Source organism: Pelodiscus sinensis, chromosome 10 (assembly GCF_049634645.1).
Source record: "Pelodiscus sinensis isolate JC-2024 chromosome 10, ASM4963464v1, whole genome shotgun sequence".
Classification (NCBI taxonomy): Eukaryota; Metazoa; Chordata; order Testudines; family Trionychidae; genus Pelodiscus; species Pelodiscus sinensis.
In genome coordinates, this window is record NC_134720.1 from 36,871,927 (window position 1) to 36,894,506 (window position 22,580).

At 41.1% G+C, this 22,580-nt stretch overlaps 1 protein-coding gene across 7 annotated transcripts in view; it reads right to left on the reverse strand.

Moving 5' to 3' along the window:
• ZBBX (zinc finger B-box domain containing) overlaps positions 1-21,666 on the reverse strand; it is a 72,918-nt gene extending 51,252 nt beyond the window's left edge. For 2 of the 7 annotated variants that reach the window (XM_075937878.1, XM_075937876.1), the window contains exons 1-7: positions 20,793-21,279; positions 16,038-16,178; positions 13,949-14,065; positions 12,620-12,710; positions 2,898-2,946; positions 2,432-2,541; positions 2,059-2,154 (exon numbers count right to left, since the gene is read on the reverse strand). In XM_075937878.1, the coding sequence (XP_075793993.1) occupies positions 2,059-2,154; positions 2,432-2,541; positions 2,898-2,946; positions 12,620-12,710; positions 13,949-14,065; positions 16,038-16,105 (531 nt within the window). In that variant the 5' untranslated portion in view covers positions 16,106-16,178; positions 20,793-21,279. The other 5 variants (XM_025187071.2, XM_014575813.3, XM_075937879.1 and 2 more) reach the window with 5 other exon arrangements.
• Between the last annotated feature and the right edge of the window lie 914 nt (positions 21,667-22,580).

Below are 22,580 nucleotides of genomic sequence, written 5' to 3' on the forward strand. Positions count from 1 at the left end.
TAGTCTAGACACACCCTAAGGGTGCATCAACACTGCGCCCAGAGCGCAAAATAAGCTACACAATTTGAGCTATGCAAATTGGTATCTTATTTTGAGATAATTTCAAAACAGTTTATTTTGAAATTTGGCACGGTCTATACAGCACTTCAAAATAAATCACCATTCTAAAATGTCCCTTACTTTTCGTGGAATGAGGTTTACAGGGATGTTGGAATAATGAGCCTGTTATATTTCAAATTATATTTGGCTAACTCAGAAGATATGGAATAGCTATTTCAGGATACCTCCAGTATCCCGAAATAGCACTGCAGTGTAGACGTAGCCTAAGGTGGCACAGGACTCCTCATTGTTAGAGCACGTCTTGACACACAAACATTGGCATTGTCCAAAAAATACTGATTTACTAATAAACACATAAAGTAAATGCAAAGGAAATATTTAAGTTTTTCAAGATTCAGTCCAGAATCTTTTCTGTATATTCCCTATATTTGCAATAATTTGAATACTTATCTTACAGTAATTTGCTTCTCTCCATGCAATAAAGTCTAAAAACTTCTACATGTATAACTCCTGACATGTCTTTGGTTTAGTTCATTAAATCAGCTCATAAAACAGCACAACCATAATTAATGTAACAACAAACCAAAATGAAAAATAGGATAAAAACACCATCTCATTTAACAAAAATCAAAGACTAGTTGATGTGTAAAATGGAAAAACAGTCTTAAATCTTAAAACTGAACAAAAGTCATTGCATAAATTGGTCTTAGCAATATCACAAAATGTGATGGATGAGAGAAAGTGGTTTTAAATAAGCATACTATTTTAATTTGAAGTAGAAATCCTTATGACAATGATTATAAAATTTTATCATTACATCAAATAATATATAGTACAAATAAAGTTATACTTTAAAATGTGAATTTTTTAATGCTGGTTACTTCAGCCCAAATAGCAATGAACTATAGTGCTTTACAAAGAACATTACACTCTCCATAGGTTTCCATCATAAAAATTATTTGTTGTTCTGAAAAAAAAAAATCTTTCCAATTAGATCAGTATCATTTTCACCAATATGCCATTGTTCACCTGACTGACAAGAAGTAATTGTAGGTATGAATTCTCTACCATTAAAATGTATCATAGCAGCAAACAGAATAGTATGTTAATTACCCTACCAGACACTTACCATTGTATTTCGCTAACTTTAAGACATCCAGATTAATTTTCTGCTTTTAGATCCGCACGTGTTAATGAAAATGTAGCTTGACATCAAATAATTTGAATGACAGATTTATACAAAGGTAGTATAAAACTGCCCCTCTCCCAGTATATGGAGGTTTATGTATGCAAAGTCTTTTACAACCTGCCAACTACTTTTTAAAACCTTGTGGCATGACAGTTATTTCAGTCTGAGTAATATTTTCTCCATGAGGAATCAAAAGACTAAAACCAATTAGTGGATGAAAGAACTGTACACTTTTTTCAACAGAACACTAGGATCAGCATAATGTACATTTGCTGCATTTTACAAGAAGCTTCCGTTTAAACAGTAAAGCTACACAATTTAAACAGTAAAGCTACACAGTAAAGCTACACAGTAAAGCTTCTTTTGATTAAAATATACCCTAATTTTTCTTAGATAATTTTTTTAAACCACATTTTTGTAAATAAGAAGAAACACTGCATAGTACAAAACTCAGCTTACTTTTAACCCAACTGATCTTAACATTTAGCCCTTCCATATGAAGTATAACTACTATTCACATGAATCATTGTTTAAGCCTCAGAAACACAGTTTGTATAAATACAGATTGCAGGGTATTAAAAAGTTTATTAACTTATTATAAAACAAAATAATCTCTAATCTGTTGATAAATAAAATTTAAAAGTATATTAAAATGTAATAATAAATGCATCTGCTACAAATAAAGGTATAAAAATGTCCTTATGTGACAAAATGAATGAAGACATTTAAAAAACGAAATAACTTCAAACTTCAATTGAACAACTAAGTTTGGAACGCTTCACAAAGACAGGATTACAAAAAGTCTGTACCTGCAAAGGAATCATTCTATGGAGCTTCAGTGCCCCCTTCTGGTGGACTTTGGCAAAACAACTACCACAGTAATCTTCCCCACATTCGAGGCATACCTTGAATAAAAAAAAAATAGTAATAGTAAAAATGGATTCATGATACATAATTACTGTTGAAAATTTTTTCCTTGTTCATATTTTCCAAAATGTTAAAAACAAAAATTAATATAAAATTAGATATTAGTATGTTCTACTAATTAATGTATACACCATCCACATTAATTAAAAATGTTTAATTATGACCAAAAGATTATTTTAAATGAATTCAAATCAAAGTCCATTGGCTAGCTTTCCATAGTCAAATATTAAATACAATTTGCTTGCTTCTACTCACCAGTAAAGCATTTTTGTTCTCACACTGTCCACATGCCTTCCCCTTTACTTTATGTTTTTCAGGAATTGCAGCATTTGCCATTTTATGTATAAATGGTTGTTTTACTGGCTCTGGAAAAATAAAATAAACAGCAATAAAAATCAATATAAGAAGTTAAGCATGTATTCTGACTCATGGGATTGAGTATTTTGGTTCCACATAATTTGATATATTAATTTCTGCAGTACAATTCTTTACATGAACTTAAGAAAAACTATCATGCAGCACATAGGACAATAAAATTCAGTACAGATATTAATTTTAATTTCAGGCTTCTTAGTGGTAACTATCAAAAATAAACTATAAACAGTGTGGTTCTTATTTTCTTAAACTACAAAAAGTATCTTCCAAACTGTTTAACAACCTTTAAGGAATACAAAATATTAACATACTTCATTTTACTTGGTGAATACAAACATCACTTTACCATGAATCTGCTCTTTGAGTATCTTCAACTTCACTTTTCCTGAAGAAGCCTATACAGAAACATTAAATTGGATATGCATAAATATACATAGAAAAGTAAAATAACTATCAATATAAATACAAAATATATCCACTAAAGTATGCATTTTAACATGCTAAATCAATGACAAAATGTATGTTTGAATTTTTTTTAAAATAAGTTTTCATTTTAAAAGATACAGATAAACAAAGTTTGTTATAGTTATGATTCCTCTGACAAAAAAAAATGAATTTTACCAGATTTTCATAAAAAAAACATGGTCGTTTATCCCAACCATCCCAGTAATAGCAAGACTTTTCATTAATTTATATAGATTTGGCTTTCTAGCCCCTGCACTGTAATCTGTTCTCTCTCAGACACAAATCTAGGGTGTTAAAACAGGGATTGAACTATAAATTGAGTTTTTAATGGGACTCTCCTGTTATCATCCAATGTATTTGTGTAACAAAGACAGGATATTATTCTAACCTGCAGAAAGCCCTTGAATTCCCTGATGCTTCAGACAGGTACAAGAGGTTTGCCTGCATAATCCAACTGGATAATCAAGGCTAGTAGTGGGAAAAGTATAGTGTAGTATAGATTTTAAGTGTTTTTATTATTTTAGTTATTATGTTCATGTAATATTTAAGATAGGTAAAAATCGTCATTTTAGCTTTTTGCCATGCTATACTATCATTTTTAGCTATAGCATATATTCTAAAAATACATCTATAAACTATAGCCCATTGCATAGTTTCCCATATTTGGGGTACATGCAGAATCTGTCTATCGGTTAACTTCACAACTGACAGACAAAGCCAATTGTGAAACTTCAGATGTTAATCCATGTGCATTTTCCTGGCCAAATTGCACAGCGCTGTCTTTCCCCTGCCCTTCTTCCCCACAGAGAAAGTCACATAGTGGATCAGATTGAGGTCTGGAGTAATAAAAATGGAGGAAATGTAATAGTACAAATGCAAGGTCATACACATAGGGGCAAACAGCAAGAATGTCTTCTATAAACAGCAAGCTCATCAATTGAAAATGACAGAGCAGGAAAACAAACTGAGGGTATTAGTCGCAGGATGACATAAGCCACCAATATGATACGGTTGTGAAAAAGGCAAATGCAATTGTAGAACACATCAGGCAAGGTATTTCCAGTAAAGACAGGAAAGTATAAATGCCATTGTACACAGCAACTCTTCTGGAGTTGTGTGTACAATTCCATGTACAAAACGCATGTTTAGCAAAGATAAATTCAAACTGGAATATATATAGAGAGAGAGAAGTCTCAGAGGGCAAGTCGTGTTAGTCTGTAACTTTTAAAAACAATGAGTAGAAAATGTTTTATATATATATAAATGGGGTTGTCTGCAGATGACACTCATCTGAGGAAGTGGGTTTTGCCCTCATGATTCTCTCTCACACTACAGATATAGAGAAGGGATACTGGGACAACCAGGGGAATATAGAGCCTAATTTATGAGGAGACTAAGAGATGTTGGCTTGTTAATCCTAGCAAAACGGAAGCTGAAAGGGATACAACTGCTCTATATAAACATGGGGAGGAGGACACAGTGAACACCAGAAACAGAGAACAGCTATTAATGTTGCAGGCCAACATATGCAGGTATAAACTGGCCATGAATACATTTAGGCTGGAAATGAAAAGACTGTTTCTGATCATCAGAGGTGCAAGGTTCTAAAATAGTTTTTCAACAAGTAGTGGGCCAAACAACGTAACTAGTTTTAAAACAAACTTGATAAGGTTTATGAATAGGCTTTAAACAATGGGGTTGTCTGCAGTAGCCTGGGATTGGACTTAATGGCGCAGGAGGTCCCTTCCAGTCTTACGTTCTTGTGTAAGCAGGGCTGGTGACAAGTTTGGCCCAAGCCCATCACTTCGTATGTATCTCTGAGTAAATCAATTTTAATCTCAGGAATTAGGAAGCCTATCTATTTCTAAGCTGAACACAGACCATTTAGACAGAGAATATCCATTTAGGACTCTTCATAATAGTTGAGACTGTAAGGCTATGTCTAGACTACAAGCCACTTTCGAAAAACAGCATCTAGACCGCAACCACTTCTTCTGAAAAAGGGAGCCGCATTTTCAAAAGAGAGCACCCAAGTAGTCTGGATGCTCTCTTTCAAAAAAGCACTGTTTGCATTTCATTCGAAAGAACGTGGCGGCAGTCTAGACGCAGGGGAAGTTTTTTTTAAAAAAAGGCCACTTTTCTTCCAAAAAACCCTGTAGTTTAGACACACCCTGAGCGAAAAAACTCATTCTGGTGGATTCTGCTATCGTATCTAATATTTTTAGCAGAGATCATAAACATTGTTTGACCCAGTAGTTAGCTCTTGAATCACACAGAGCACAAGCATATATTATTTAGTAGCTCAAGACCCAAATCCTTAGGGAACAAAAGCAATCTATTTTCTTAGAGGTGTGATATTCACGAACATATACTTTTATAGGTGGCACTACAGGCTGAACCTCTCTAGTCCAGCACCCTTGGGACCTGACTGGTGCCAAACAAGAAAGTTTCCCAGACCACGGAAGCATATTCTAGCAGCATTACCAATATTCCCACTGCTTACTGGGTTCTTAGAAGACATTTGGGGTAAATTAGAGCTAACAACAGCACTGAGAGCCAGGACTGGTGGCTGTAAACAAACTTTATCTGACTGCAGGAACCTTGGCTACACCCATGATAAGTGGACATCCGGCTTAAATCATGCCATACCAAGGATGTTGCTGAAACAGACAGTGCCATACTAGAGAGGTTCAACCTGTAGTAGCACTGGCTACAATTAAGGTTCCCAACACTTTCCATTATAAAGATCATGGTTTCAACTGCTTATCAGTTTGCCAAACTTAAATTGTTGTGACTGAAATTTGCCAAGCAGACTTAATATTTTTGGAAAGTTTCATCAAGAACATTTCTATGAAGGAGAAATACATCATTTCGCATACGTTAAAACAAAATGTTAAACCATTTTGTTTAAGAGCTTTAGCATCCTGCATGCTTTGGAGAAGAGACTTGAAATTTGGCATGGGTATTGCCTTTACTACCAGGCAGTGTTCCCTGTATACAGGCAGTCCCCGGGTTACGTACAAGATAGGGACTGTAGGTTTGTTCTTAAGTTGAATCTGTATGTAAGTCGGAACTGGCGTCCAGATTCAGACACTGCTGAAACTGACCGCCAGTTCTGACTTACATACAGAATCAACTTAAGAACCCCAGGCGTCCCCAAGTCAGCTGCTGCTGAAACTGATCAGCAGCTGATTCCAGGAAGCCCGGGGCAGAGCAACTCTGCCTGGGGCTTCCTGTAGTCAGCGTTGGTCAGTTTCAGCAGAAGCTGACTTGGGGACGCCTGGGGCAGAGCAGCTGGGGTGCTGCTGGGTTGCTCCAGTAGCGCCGCTCCTCAGTGCTACTGGACCAACCCAGCAGCACCCCATCTGCTCTGCCCCAGGCGTCCTGATTCAGCCGCTGCTGAAACTGACCAGCAGCGGCTGAATCAGGACCTGGGGCAGAGCAGCTGGGGTGCTGCCGGGTTGGTCCAGTAGTGCCCAGAGCGGGCGCTGCAGGACCAATCGGCAGCGCCCCAGCTGCTCTGCCCCAGAGTCCAAAGCAAAAGCCTGGTCTGCTGCGGGGGGGGGAGCACACTAGCTGCGCCCCCCCTCCCCCCCAGCAGACCAGGGACACGGGGAGCAAAGCCGCAGCGTCAGCGGGGTGCCGCGCCTCTGAAGCTTTGCTCTGCCAGAGCAAAGCCTCAGAGGCGCGGGGAACCGCCGCTGCTGCCGCTTCAGTCTGGGTGCCTGTGGTCTGCTGGGGACGGTCCCTAGCAGACCACAGACTCCCGGACTGAAGCCGCAGCCGCGGGGGGGTCCCACGCCTCTGAGGCTTTGCCAGAGCAAAGCCTCAGAGGCGCGGGGAACTGCCGCTGCTGCCGCTTCAGTCTGGATGCCTGTGGTCTGCTGGGGACCGTCCCCAGCAGACCACAGGCACCCAGACTGAAGCGGCAGCAGCGGCGGTTCCCCGCGCCTCTGAGGCTTTGCTCTGGCAAAGCCTCAGAAGCGCGGGAACCCGCCCGGTGCCCCTGGTCTGCTGGAGACGGTCTCCAGCAGACCAGGGGCACCGGAGCAGCTTACGAATGGGGCTTTCTCACCCCGACCTCCGGGGCGAGAAAGCCCCGTTCGTAAGTGCGGATCCGACATAAGTCGGATCCGCGTAAGTCGGGGACTGCCTGTACTGTGTACTTGTGTGGCTGCGCCCAGGAGAGATTTAAATTTTGCCCAGCTGATTAGCAGAGTACCCACAGCTGGATATGTTGCTGCTGCTGATGGTGCATATTTGCACATGCCTCTGTGCACATAAAAAGATTTATTCTGCATACAGACGGAAAAGATTAGAGGGAATATCGGTTCCAGGGATATGCTTCTACTGCTCTTGAGAAAAAATTGTCCAAGTTATAACCCTTGGAAAAATCTAAAATGTCACATGTTCAATAAAGATTTGCCAGAGCTTTAGCTGAAATTTGTGAAAATTCTTTCTGCTCTTTGCACACTCCAACCCAAGACAGTAGGGCTGAGAAGGATTTTGCCAGCATTTGCTCTAGCACTGAACACCACAACAAACTCTCTCCCGTGCTATTAATATCACCCTCTTTGCAATCACCCAGGTATCATGGAGGAAGAAGCAAACTGATGTGAAAGCAGACATGTTGAGAGCCAGTCTGGAGGCAGGTAGCCAGAGGGTGTAGATTCCAAAAATCAGTCCAGGTGTAGGGAAGAACAAGGCACTGAATGTTTTGATTCTGAGGTTAAAAGGATGTGACTACTGTCATTAAACAGAGTGCATTTGCATTATGATACAAGGGAACAAGAAGGCTACATTAAGATTACACAGGCACAGGCCCTATCAGACGGGGGGCCAGGAAGGCCATTTGGCCTCAGGAGACAAAGGGTCCTCAAATTTTGACATTTTTCTACCAAGTCATTTCCATTTATTATACACCTTGCGGTTATATCAAAAACAACAAAAGAAACTATATATACACCTGCAAAAAAAAAAAAAAAAAAAAAAAAAGGCTGAAACCATTGTGGGACCTTGGGCCTTTGCCATTTTTTCAGTTGCAGCCGAGTTTTCATCTGAGTGACTGAAGACTGGAGTAGCTTCTGTGATTAGTGATTCTACGTTATGAAACACTGTTTACAGTTTTAGAGGTTTTGAAAGTCTTAATTAATTCTGTTACTGTAAAGTGACTTTTCTTGGTCTGCGGATGTGTTTAACCTTTAAATTAGATGTTTATCTCTGCACAGAAGATTTTTGTATTCCTGTTTTACCATGTGTGTCTTCATATCCAATAACTGTATCAGGCTGAGCTATACGCTACCTCTTTGTCCAGTTTTAGATTCATCTTTAAAGGCTTTTTTGTGATAATAAATTTTTAATTTTAGTTGTTTATTAAACTTTCCATCTAATCTGGCAACAGCCCCAAATTCATATTCATGATAACACACCAGTTATTAGAGGAATTTAATAATGGAAACATATTAACAGACGAAATTTCAAGACTTTGAAATGAGACTATAAGGGCCATAGTAAATAAAAAAAACCCAAAATGTTATTATATAATATTCACTGCGAAGGATATACAATTAATATGTTGTATAACTAATAGCCATTAGCAAATTAATGTATTGTGTGATACTGTGTTTTAAAAGAACCCCCTTATAAAAATGAAGTGAGGATTTGAAAGTGGTGCAAATAAGAGATGGCAAAAGTAACAGACTGAAGGCACAGTTAAGAGTTTAAGGCCAATAACATCATTTCTTGTAGAAAAGATGTCTTAGCCATTAGACAATGACCACACTGACAGTGGCACTTCCAGTTCTGATAATGAAAACTTTGTACACAGAAATGACATTTCAATGCCACTGCCTCAAAATGAGGTCATTAATCAAGGCACAAAAATGCCAACAGTAGCAATAGATGCAGAATCTATGCTCGATTTAGAGACTGTGCAGAAAGAAAATGAGGACCTCAGAGATGCTGCACAGCAAGAGCAAGAACTTATGACTAGCACAGGACACAGTGTAACAATAGTGGCATCAGAACCCAATATTGGACTTCTTGATAAGAACAATGTTGCTCAAATGCAGTCATTTCTCAAAGTTAGTTGTTTTCAGATTCCAAGTAATATACCAAAAGATGCTGAAAATCATGCTTTTCCCACTTGCCTGCTGACATAAACTTTTCCAAATGAAGAGGAGATCTACACAAGAGACTGGCTCTGCTAGAGCATGGAGAAGCAGGCTCAGTACTGTGTACTCTGTTTCATTTGTAACAGTAATACTTCAAATGCATCAGTACTGTCTGATCCATCCAGTTGGAGCATCAGTAGAGGTTGGAGGAAGTTGAAAGATCGAATACCTGCATAGGAAACTTCAGTATCGCATAAAGATAACTATGTTACATGGAAATCAGCTAGTAGAGCAGCACTTGCTGACAGTTCAATTGAATACTTACTACTGAGTGAAATAAATATAGTAATTGATAACTGGAAAAAACTCCTACAGCACATATTGAATGTCATTATTTTTCTTTCTGACCCCCTGGGGATTGGCTTTGTTGGGTTCCAGTCAGCATATTGGTGACCCTACAAACGGAAAGTTTCTTGAAATACTTGAGCTTTGAAAAAATGAGGAGTAACGTTAGTTTGAACCAAGGGGTTTGATTTGAACTAACACGTCCCAGAGCGCACTTCCTGGTTCGAATCAGCTGTTGAGCGGAATAACACATGGGCGAGATTATGCTAATGAAGCATGGGATATTTAAATCCCTGCTTTATTAGCAATTTCAGTCGGCTACATTTGCATCCCTAGCTCGAACTAGAGAGCAAGTGTAGACGTACCCTGAGGGACAGTTGTGCAAACAACAATTCTTGAAGAGTTAAAACATGCAAAGTACTTTTCAATTATTATTGATGCAACTCCAGAGTGTTCTCATAAAGAACAGATGGCCTTGGTTGTTTGATATGTTAACATTTCAGGAATTTCAAAGGTTTCAATTAAAGAATGATTCATTTTGTTCAATAATTTCACGAAAAAAAAAACTAGAAAAGAAATCACCGCTCATGTATTAGACATTCAGGAAGGCTTCAAATTAATTTTTTTCAAGTCTGCATTAGCCAAGCTTATGACAATGGATCCAATATGGCTGGGAAGTACAATGGAGTACAAGCAGTCCTTCTTGAGCAAAATCCAAAGTATATTTTCTCCAGTTGTGTCAACCACACACTACATTTTGTTAGCATTGATTGCACTGAATCACGCAAGTAAGCAATTACACACTTTGGAACAATCCAGCGATTGTACAACCTCTTCAGTAGCAGTTCTCAAAAGTGGAAAATTCAGAAGCAGCATCTACCTGTTTCCCTTCACGGCATGTTGACAACGAGATGGTTAGCATGAATTGATGGCATTAGGCCAGTTGCAAAGCATTTGGACTCTGTGAGAAAGGCTTTAAGTGAGCTTGAATCTCTTACCCTCACAGCACAGGTTTGCACTGAACTTAAGTCAATTCAGAAGTATATATCCAGATCTGAATGCATTTTAATGTTGTCAATGTGGATGAAGCTGCTAAAAATTATTTACAAAACTAATCTTGAAATTGAAGCACACAATGCCAAGTAGATGTTGAGAGGGATAACACTAAACAACTTCTTAAAGATATTCAAAAGATTTGTAATCAATGAGATGCAATCCTTTCTGAGTCCAAATCAGCAGCACATGGTATTGACATTTCATCTGAGTTTTCCACCAATCACAGCCTAACATCTCAATCTACGCAGAAAGGTACTATCGAGTCAATTTTTTTTACTTGACTATCTAATCTGGTTTTATATGTCTGTCTGAGTCATTCTGACAAATTTGTACTCTTTGTGAGTTCAGAGAACTAAGTGCTGACGATCTATATTCAGCAGCTGAACAGATTCAACAAAGGTTTAACAACAAAATTTCAAGAGATCTCTGTGACAAGACTGCCTTCCTGAAACATATATATTCCACCAACTTTAAATCAGACTGCAAGCCAAAAGAACTACTTCAAGAAATATTTGATCTCGGCCTGTCAACTGTATTCCTAATTTCACAATTGCATTACATGTTTTTGCCAGTCTCCCTGCTTCAGTGGCTTCAGGTGAATGCACACTGAACGTGTCAAAACAAGTAAAGAACTATCATTGTTCTACAATGGGACAAGAGCATTTGAATGGGCTCGCAATGTTTAACATTACCAGTGATGTTGCACACAAATTAGATTTTTCTTCAATTATAAACGAGTTTGCACACAACAAAGCTAGAAAAGCATTCCTAAAATGAAGAGTTTTGCTTGAAGTGGAAACTCCCAATTAAAGTTACATTTTTAATATACAAGGTATTGGTATAATGACTTAATTGTTAATAAATACATGTCTCAAGTATTCATTTTCATATACTCTTTTGTTTTTAGTACTACCCTATGGATGAGAAGTTAGATACATGGGGGGCCAGGGCTAGGGCTGGGTTAGGGCCTCTAAAGTAAAAGTGGCCTGGGCTTCTGTCATTCTCAGGAGTTTCATCTACGCTAGCATATTTTCTGCCGAAAAAACTGCAATGAGGGATTCATTAGCATAAGTCATGATCTCACTAGCATATTTCCTGCCATTTCTTTTTGTGCAAGGGGTTTTTGCGCAAAAAGCAGTGTGGACAAGGGGTTTTTTTTTTGCAACAATCCCATTTTGCACAAGATCCTTATGCCTGTCCCGGAGAGGCACAAGGATCTTGAGAAAAACGGGGGTTTTGTGCCAAAAAAAAAAAAAAAAAAAAAAAAAATGCTTCTTTTAGAGCAAAAACCCTTTGCGCAAAAAGAAATAGCAGAAAATATGCGAATGAGATTGTGACTTATGCTAATGAGTCCCTCAGCATATTTTCTGCTGGAAGAACTCACAGTGAAGACATAGCCTGAGAGGGCTTGCACAGACAACCTTCATTCTAGTGTTCCGTAACTTCTCAGAGCTTGACTTTGCAACCAGAACATTCTTTTAATGTAGTTATTTTGAATGTACTATTATATTTCACTTTGCAGCATATACCTATGATTAACCTGATTACTTGTATCTCCCTAAAGAAACTTTAGAGGATTCCACATTTTTTATAGAAGAAAAATCCACAAATGTTTTCTGTTATTTTTTGTTTGTGAAAAAAGTATTTTGGACTGTAAATATAAATGTAGGTAATTCAGTATGCTACAGTTTGATCATTCAAACAGATTTGGACTTGGGATTTACCCAAAGCCCATTGAAATTAACAGAAGGATTCCCAAATGACTGCCATGGGCACTGGATTAAGCCCTTAACAATCTGTCTTGTGCAAGCAGCATAAACTTACCCTTGACTTACCTAATAATGTAAATCAACAAAACAATATTATACTCTTTCTCTAGCTCAGTGGGACACTATATGTTCAGTGCAGAAAAACAAATATCCTGGAAATGTTACTTATAAAATGCTCCATTTCTCATATTAATATTCAAGATTGTCTTATCAGTTAAGTTGCATTATACCAAAATAGTGAGTGATTTATAATCCACAAAAGTATTTTTCCAATCTTGGACCTTATGAGACTATCTGAATATCAAATGAAATTTTTGTACCTTAACATTTTCTTTATTCTGGGACCACCCTTGAGGTTGAATGCCCATTGGTCCTGCCTGTCCAGATTGCCAACGATATCCACTTGATCGTCTAGAGAATAAAAAAGGATAAAAAATGTGATTACTAAGCATATTTCTCCTGTAAATTGGAGCGGGTGAATCATTTCCCGCAATATCCAGATTTCCCATCCCTTCTGTCTTCTAAGTGTTCTCTCTTTAAGAGAGAATAAATGAAAGATCTTGTATCCTTGTTTGTCTCTGAAAAGTGTTTTAGTAAACTATCAGTATTACACAAATTAAATCATTAAGAACAGTAGCAGCACCTCTATGATTGTCCATCTTGTATTAATTCATTTTGAGGTTCAGCCAAACTGGTGGTCTCAGTCTCAGTGTTAGTCTTGCACCTTTCAAAACCACTACATTAATTTTAGCAAGAGATGGCATAAAAATCACTGAAAACTAAAAGGAGGAGCTGAAGAACTGTAATATTTTAAAGTTTTAGCTATTTATTGAGATTTTGTCAGAGCATAAAGGCAACTAGAAATCAGAAATAAATTACTATGATCCAATGAAATTAACAGCACTTAATGCTCAAGTAACATTATATGTATATTAAAGTGCTGTATAAATATTAATGAATTCATCCTTATAACACCTCTGTCAGATAGAAAAATATGAATTATACACATTTTACAGATAGGTAATGAGTCTCTGAGCTTACAGTTATTTGCTAATGTCACACTGTGAGTCACTAGCCAAAATTAATCTATGGCTCACTCACACATATGATGGAAAGAATCAATTTAGGAACTATTACAATGTTTAGTCTTTTTGAAATGTTATGTGCATGCATTTAACTGACTGAAACAGTGACAAAATAAAAAGTATGGTACTGATTCACTGATTTAACTCCAAAGTTACAATCTCACTGGAAAAAAAGAAAAAGAGAATGTCACTGGAGGAAGGGGGGGGAGGGAGGGACTCTGGCTGTCAGTTCTGATATTATGTTCCACAGGGGAGGAGAAAGAGAAATGATTGTGACATCAGAGGTAAATCAACCAATCTCACAGGAGAGACTGTAAAAAACCCCACTAAACAAAAAGCAAGCTTATCACAGGCCAGCAGGAGGCTGTTGATAGGAAAAGAAAAGAAAAGAGGAGATAAAAAGACAGAAAAGTAGGAAAAGCAAAGAACTCAGAGGGAATAGTGAAGAACATTATACAAAACACTAGTCTTTAGTGGAGTTACCCACAAGAGATTTTCAAAAGAACACACATCTCATTGGAATGCCTTGATTTTATAGTTAAATTCTGAAGAAATTTCACTTACTCCCTCCTCTCTTCTTTTTCTCTGCTCATATTAGATTGCAGTTGCTGTAGTTTTGTCTCCATTTCTCTGTTTTCTAGTTCTAACTGTACTTTCTCCAACTTCAGCTCTCGTACATTTCTGGAGAAATGAATTTGAAACTTATGAAGACTATCAGAACATGGAAGACAATGAAAAGAGATTTTGGACAGATTTTAAGTGGCAGGGCACAATGTTCACAACTTTTAATACTGAAGGTGAGTAATCCGCATTGTCCAATGCAAGCCTAAAAATCTAGGTCTGACAACAACATTACTTGTCAGACAGGGCCATTTTTAGGGAAAACCAGCTACAGGCAGTCCCCGGGTTACATGGATCCGACTTACATCAGATCCCTACTTACAAACGGGGTGAGGCAACCCCGCACTAGCTGCTTTCCCCCAGCAGACCAGGGAGACGCGAAGCTAGCGCCCCCCCGCCCCAGCAGACCAGGGAGACGCGGAGCGGCTTTTCTCAGGGGACACCTCAGCTTGAGAATAAAGCACTGAGGGAAGTGAGGTGTGGGAGAATAAAACTGAGCTCTGGAGAAATGTTTGGCTAGAGTTTCCCCTACAATATGTACCAGTTCTGACTTACATACAAATTCAACTTAAGAACAAACCTACAGTCCCTATCTTGTACGTAACCCGGGGGCTGCCTGTATATGCATCCAGGAATGTTTAACCATAGAAGATGAGTTTGCTGGAACTAGTCAGCTCCCTCACTCCCCTGAACTTGTGGATGGGTAAATAGGAGAGATGGTGATCTACCGCACTTTGCACTCTACAAGGCCATAGTGCATTCAGGCGGGTAAAAGGAAAAAATAAAGAGTGATGACTATTTCCTTTTTCCAGCCTAGGACAGATCTAACCAACCAGCAAAACATTCCTAGTATAGACACAAGGTAATCACTATACTGTCTCAATACCTGCACTTACTGGAATAGCCATATTATTAAAACTAAAACAAAGCTATGCTGGTAAAAGTTTTAAGCATAGATCAATCTCTTAATCCACAAAGAATTTTGAAAACCAGATCATAGATTTTGTGCTCTATTCTGAAATGGTGAGAAAAATGTACCCTGGAGATTTCCGGGGCTTTGGGACAACACATTCCATGTTCAGTCAGGAGGACAAGCCACTATGTTTTCAACAAAACTTCGGAAGATATCAATGGAGAAGAGGTACATAAATTATAATAAAAAAGTAAGGATAGGGTAGATTTAAGTCTTGACTATTTTGAAAAGTTAGAATGGTAATGTGATGTTGGATAAGGGTGTGATTTTTTTTAACCAACATAGCTATGCTGGTACACTTGAACCTTGGATTAAAGATTTTGCTGGGCCAGTGAGGGATTAGGATAGGGGATTTAGCTAGTGCTTCTCATCATCTGCTGCTCCCAGGCACGGTTTCCCTGCTGCTAAAGGAGTGGCGGGGAAAAGTCTCTGGAAGAGTGCATCACTGCTCTGCCATTCTCCCAGCTGGGTAGAGAGGAAGCAGCAGTGAGCAGGCCGTTTACACCTGCCAGGGTCCATACCACTGATGTTCCCTAATTAGGGACACCTGGAGTACAAAGGTTATAAGTGTATAGGATTCAATGTGATATAATTGCACCCATTTTGATGCTCAGCAAGGCGGAAAAATCCTCTTTAGCATAGACAGGCCTTAATAAAGACATTACATTAGATTATCTGCATAGCAATGATACCCAGGGCTTGACAAACCGTGGTGAGATCTACTCGCCAGCCCTGCACCGCACATGCACCAGACTGGCATTGCGCATGCGCGCAGCGCCGGTGAACAGAGCAAACGGAGAGACCAGCTGAAATCTACTCACCACGGGCGAGTAGAAACAGCGATTTGTCGAGCCCTGATAATACCCATGACTGAATTCAGTAAGTTAAAACATAAGAAAGAGAAGGTTGATAAATAAAAACCTGAAAAAATAGTATCAGAGAGATATCTATAATTTTTACTTTTGTACAAGCATAGTTTCATACTTTATGTTGAATATGAATGTATTAAAATGCAGAGTCACGTAACATCTCTATCATAGTCAGAGGAAAGGCACTTACTTCACTTTTAATTTTACAGAAGTTCCAGTTTTTGAACCAGGGAGTACTACAAAGTCATTGATGTTCATGATTCCTCAATGTCAGCTCGAATCAAAAAACCAAAAATCAGGATGATTTGTGAAATTCTTTGTGGTGAGTAACCTGTTCAAATGGAACAATTGTATTGAAATTAAAAATTGTAAAACAATATATATAGTTGTTACAAAATATTAACATACTGGAAAAATTTGGAAAGCAAAAATGTATTATATCAAGTCAATGATGTGCTAAAGCAAATCTAAATTAAACTAAAATAACTTTTAGAGCATTTATGAGAATCTCTGGCCCATTTTCTCTTCTCAAGTACACTCACACACTGTATAGTACAGTTGCATGGATTAACCAAGGATAAATTTGCTTCAGCATTTAATAAAACATTGATTTCTCAAAGACTATCCATAGCACACAACAGACAAAATAAGGCCCAAATGCCAGTGCTAAAATGAGCACTAACTCAAGTCAAAATCAGAATAAAATCACAGTAAAGTATTAGGGAAGCTGAAAGCCATCATTATACTATGCACAAGTCCATATAAAATAATAAATATATGATTCTTTCATGTATTTTCCAGATTTTAAGATCTTGACTGTACTTTCTGTAAATATTTTAATTTTTTTTTATCTGAGTTATGACATTCTTATCTGATCCACTTACAATTTTTTAAAGATACAACCACAGGGCAATGTCCATACAAGTCATGACACTTAGCCATGTTTATTTCACTGCATTTTGGGAAGATTCTCACAATCAGAAGTACCAGCAGCCAGAGAGACAATGTGCTCTGGGATGTCCTACTACACAGATTTCTGGAATTTCTGAAGTCATGTTGTGGAGGTATGATTTGAAGAGCTCCAGATAGATAGAAGAATGACAATTTTACAGCCTGATCACACGAATACAACCATAAACCAGCTAGGATGCTAGCAACGATGACTCGTGACTAGCAGTCACAGTTTCCTAATGTGCAATAAACATTTCTGGTGTGAACACCAACTACTGTTAGAGCCAATCATGACTGACTGACTAGTTGGTTAGAAAGCATTAGTACAGATGGCCTGAAAATGATGACCATTTTAATGCTGAAAAAAGTGTCAGAAACATGCACCAAGTGCATTTATCTAATATGACTGGATGCCCTTGGCAAGACTTGATGCTTCATTCATTTCAATAGAGGTTCAATAATAATAAAAAAGAAGAATCTGCTGTCATAGTACATGTGTGCGCTAGAAACAGCAAGGCAGCTAAACAGGCTGGCACAGGCACAGCTATTCCAGGTTTGATCTGAAGACTTATGAAAACTTAAAAACCAATACAACAAAGGATTGAAGCCAAGTAGTATTTTAAACCGCATTTCTAAGACATTCTTTAGATTTAATATATGTAATGCTGAAGTGACAGATACAGCAATTGTCTACAATATTCCTGAAAACACGTCATTGAACCATTCGCTGCTGATTATCTCTCTGCGGAGTCTCCAAATCAAAGGCCTAAGCAGTATAAAGGCAAAATTAACCTATTCATGGACATTCTAGTTCTGAATCTTAGCCCTTATCGACTAATCGAATAGTCGATGCCAATTGTATCGATTATTCAATTAACCAATTAATCTAAATGTAACATCCCTGTGCAGTTGTCCTGAACTGTGTCAATTGTCAGCTTATCTAAACACTAATTTCCCCGTGTGGACACACTTAGAACTGGTTATATCCATTTCCTTGCCTCATTGCCAACATACATTTACAGGAACAAGCTAAACTAATACAAGGCTGGAATAAATCAGTAAGAATATCCGCCCCTCCCCCCCCCCCCCCCCCCCCCGATCAGATAGAGGCAGCAAGGGGGAAGGGAAGAAGAGCAGGTACTTCAAAGACGCATGAAGCCTGAGACCAGACCCCCAGGCTCCACGAGGCACTGCAACTTTTAGAAGCTGCATGCAGCCCAGGGCCAGGTGAGGTGTCCCAGGCTGTACGTGATATTTCAAAGCACAAGCGCTGCATGGACCCCAGGATCAGCTGAGGACTCCCCAGCTGATCCTGGGCTCTGTGCAGTGCTGCTTCTTTGAAACGCCACAGCATCAGCCTCATCATGGCATTTCAAAGCAGTAATGCCGCGTGGAGCCTGGGATCAGCTGGGGACTCCACAGCTGACCCCTGGCTCTGTGCGGCACTGCCGCTTTGAAATCCTGCGGGCAGCCCAGCATCAGGCTCCTTGTGGTATTTCAAAAGGGAAGTGCCCCATGGAGCCCGGGATCAGCTACGAAACCCGGCCTCAGGCTCCCCGCAGCATTTCAGGGAGGCAATGCCACAAGGAGTCTGGGCTCAGTGGAGGAGTCCCCAACTGACCCGAGGATCCACGTGGCACTTTCACCTTTGCAGTGTAGCAATAGCCCTAGGGCAGAGGTGCCCTGTCAACTAATCAAATAGTCGATGTAAAATGCACCAACTATCTGATTAGTCAATTACCCGATACTTAACATCCTGACCATGCACAGAGGTTGATCTGCAGGATGCGGAGCAGCCTGGGCCCACCGCAGTCAGAGGCTACTTCGTGGCAGCTTCCCCTGCCCCTCACCCCTCAGTTACAGGTTTATTAAGGAAGCTTATAAATCATATGGTTACAATGGCTATTGCTCTATTTCTTAACTGCTAGCAAATATAGATCTTAAAAATGGTTACAAAGAAAATAAAGATAGAAAATAGAAATAATGGTACCAAGTGACAGCTTAATCTTAAAGAGCTCTAAGTCTATGTGTACACACACTTAAGACAAAGGACCACATCCAGGTACAATTTTTACCCCCTTCTGTGCCTCTCGAAATCACGAATACGAGGTGTGCATCCCCATGGAACTCGGGAGGTCAAACACCTAACCCGACCAGCAGATAGATGGTAGACTGACACTCAGAGTAAATGTGCTGCTGGACCCATCTTTATACCCATAGGGGCCCGTATCCTCTTTCTTATCTAAGATGCCAAATTGTGTTGGTCTATCTTTGTGACGCCAGTTCTTACAAAGGAGTTTCAACTTAATTTACACTTGCAAGAGAGATAACTAAATTGTGAGATTCCTCCCCCCATGGATGGCTGTGTGTTCGTATCCAATTCTTTCATCAGGTTGGGGCAGAGGATTGGGATACAGGCTCTGGTTTTGGAGTAAGGGATCTGGAGTTTGAGAGGGACTCTGAGCTGCTCTTCAGGCAGGCAGGCAGTTGGGATGTAGAAGGGGGTTCTAGGTGCAGGCTCTGGGATGGCATTTAGATGAAGGGATGCTCGGGGCTTGGGCTTCAGGAGGGGGTTCATGACTGGGATAGGAGTTCGGGATGAGGGTTCCAGCTGAGACCAGGGAGACGCTGAGCAAAGCGGCGGAGGACCCGGGGCCGGACCCGCGGCCGCTTCCAGATCAGCTGGAAGCGCCGCGGGTCGGGCCAGGTCCTGCGCGGCTTTGCTCAGCGTCTCCCTGGTCTGCAGACCAGGGAGACGCTGAGCAAAGCCGCGCAGGATCCAGAGCCGATCTGGAAGCGGCCGCGGGTCCGGCCCCGGTCCTGCGCCGCTTTGCTCCCCGTCTCCCTGGTCTGCTGGCTCCCGCAGACCAGGGAGACGGGGAGCAGCTTTTCTCGCCCAGGCGTCCCGCCGCTCGAGTCCTCCGGGGCGAGAAAATCCCCGTTCGTAACTGCGGATCCGACATAAGTCGGATCTGCGTAACTCGGGGACTACCTGTATAATATTTGCTGAGTTCCCCATCTCTGCTGATTGTGTACTTCCAGATCCAAATGAGATGGCTGTTTTGTAACTCTGGTATTCTTAACTCTGATTTTCTACTGTATTTTTAACATTAAGACACTTTCAGACATCTGCACTTGCTCTAAAGACCTCCCAAGAGAGAAACCTTGAATTTCCTCTATTTCTTAGGTATGCAAAACCTCAAGCAAATTAAACTCTTGCCTTTAGCAATTTCATTAAAACTAACCAACTCTCCTCTCTGCTAAGTAAGGTTCACAGGTTTAGCTGCTCCCTGGATTAGCTCTGGAGAGGCAGGAGGGAGAATTTCAATGAACGTTTATAGAGCAGCAACATAACCTGAATAATAAATTAGGCTTATTAAAAGACTCATGTTTCTCTAGCCATAATGGGTACAGCACTGTACGTGATTTACACAGCAAGAAATAAAAATAATATCAACAGCATGCAGCTGTACCGTCACAAAAGGTGTGTTTCCATAGGTATTTGTGTGATTGTCTCCAGGGTGCACCTCCTCCACCCCTAAGGGCTTTCCTGCTCACACCATATCCATTCCCCTCCCAGGCCCTTCACCAATTGTCCCTTTACACCCACCCACCTCGCAGGGAGCTGCTGGAAACCCAGAATCCACAGCCCCACAACAAGCTCCAATGGCCCCACCCAAGGAGCTGCTGGAGTCCACTGCTCACACCCCCGCCTCTCCCCCATTCCTGCTCAGGGCAATGTACCAAGCACCCCCAGAGCGGCTGCCCCGCCCCAGACCATCCCACTCCCACCCTTCTGCTGGGCTGCATAGTGTGTCCCCGTCGTCCCGCCACGGAGCCCTGCCCGGGAGCCAGTCACCCCTACCCCGCCCCCCGCAAGGACCTGCTCCCCCACGGCCCGGGCTGCGGCCGCCGCTGACTCCCCGTCCGCGAGCTAAGCAGCGGGGAAGCCGCATCTCCCGCGCCAGCCCCTATGGCTGGAGGCGCCGCTCACCCGCGCTTCCCGCACCTGCAGCTGCCGCCCGCTCCGCGCGTAAACCGAGCGGCGTGTCTGCTGTTCCCATGACAACAGTGGCGCGGATCGTACCACTGCGACTGCCAGTGGGGAGGGAGCAGGGAGTTGGCTGGGGAGAGGGGAGTCCATTCCCTGAGGTGGGGGCTGCGGGAAGTAAAGGCGACTCCTGGGAGGGAAGGGGGAGTGCTGGGCAACTTCTAACCCAGCTCCGTAGGGTCCGCTCGGCAGGGGCGGCTCCCCTGGTGTCCATTGGTCCCGGCCATGGGTTGCTGGGGCCTTTACCCAGGGCGGTTCTTAGTCCCCAGGCAAGGCTTGCAAATAGGCGCCTACCGCCCGCTGGGAGCGCAGGGCCCAACGACACTAGAGCCCTGAGCCGCGCCCTGGCCCACAGCGGCTGCATCGCTAAACACCCGGCTAAGCACAGCCCCCTGGGAATGCAGCGCTGGGGGGGAGCAGGTGCATTGGCCTGGGGAAGCGGTGAAGTCTTCGCCCCCGCCCCAGAACGATCCGCCAGCATCCCCTCCAGGCGCCCGTGGCAGTGGGGGGAGAGTTTGCCCGCTCCCCCCAACCCGCAGGTCAAGCAGGGCCTGGCGTGGGGGGAAGCACAGGAAGTCTCTCACTCCCTGTCCTACAAGGGGGCATCATGCTTAAAGTCAACCGCCAGCTGTGCAGCAACTGGCAGTTGACGCTAAGCACCCTGTGCCCCTGGCAGTTGACTCTCAGCACCACAGGACCCTGGTGGGGGAGGAGACTTTGTGTGCCTCCCCAGCTTGATTTACCTGAGGAGGAAAGGCAGCAGGGCACTTGCAGGTCACACCTGCAGCCAGTAAATCCATCAGTACTGTTACTCCCTCACAGAACATAAACCAAGGGGCCAACCCTGTTTGCTAACTCCAGATGTCTACACGGGTGGATTGTTGTGTCAGAAATATGCAAATGAGGCTAAGCGTGGACTATTGCTGAGCCTTATTTCCATACCTAATGAGCCGCAATTTGGGGAAGAGGCTTTTGCACCAGAAGGAGCATCTACGCTGCCCCTTTTTGCGCAAGAAAAACCGTCTTGCGCAATGCCACTATGCTGATTATTTTCAGGAATAATGACCCCAAAACCATTTCCTCAAATGATGGCCAAAATGCATGGCAACACACTCATTTTTAAATCAATTGGATATCCCATTTTATTTGCTTCAAGCCTAGCCCTGCCAATTTTGCTAGCAGACCATTATTTATAATTGATGTTCCTTTAGGGAAAAGCCAGTCTTTACAGAAAAGCTGGCATTTCAGGAAAAAGTGGTTCATTTATGATCCAAGTCAAGCATTAATAAGTGCAAACTACTGTCTGATCGAGATTTATGAACTGTGAGCTATACTTCATTTGGAAAATTTACATTGGTCTTTTATGCATTCAAGCTGGGAGGCACAAAATAAGTTACAAAGTTTTTCTGGATTTCATGACATGTTTGGCAGTATTTTTCTTTCATTAACTTGGTCAGTAAAATTCTAAAAATTTTAAATCAACAGGCAATTATGTGATGGGAGTCTGAGGAAACCCATGTGATTACTTAATCTTAAGAAGGGCCCCTATTCTCCATGATAAGTGTGAAATTAAACACTGTTACATAATACTTTCTTCTCTTAAACTCATGTTGAATTGTTTTCCATTTCACGATAAGCATGCATAAAAATCACAATGGAACATTACTTTTAACTTCTTTTACATTGAAAAAATGTTTCCAAGGGTAATAGAACACACTGACTATACCTAAG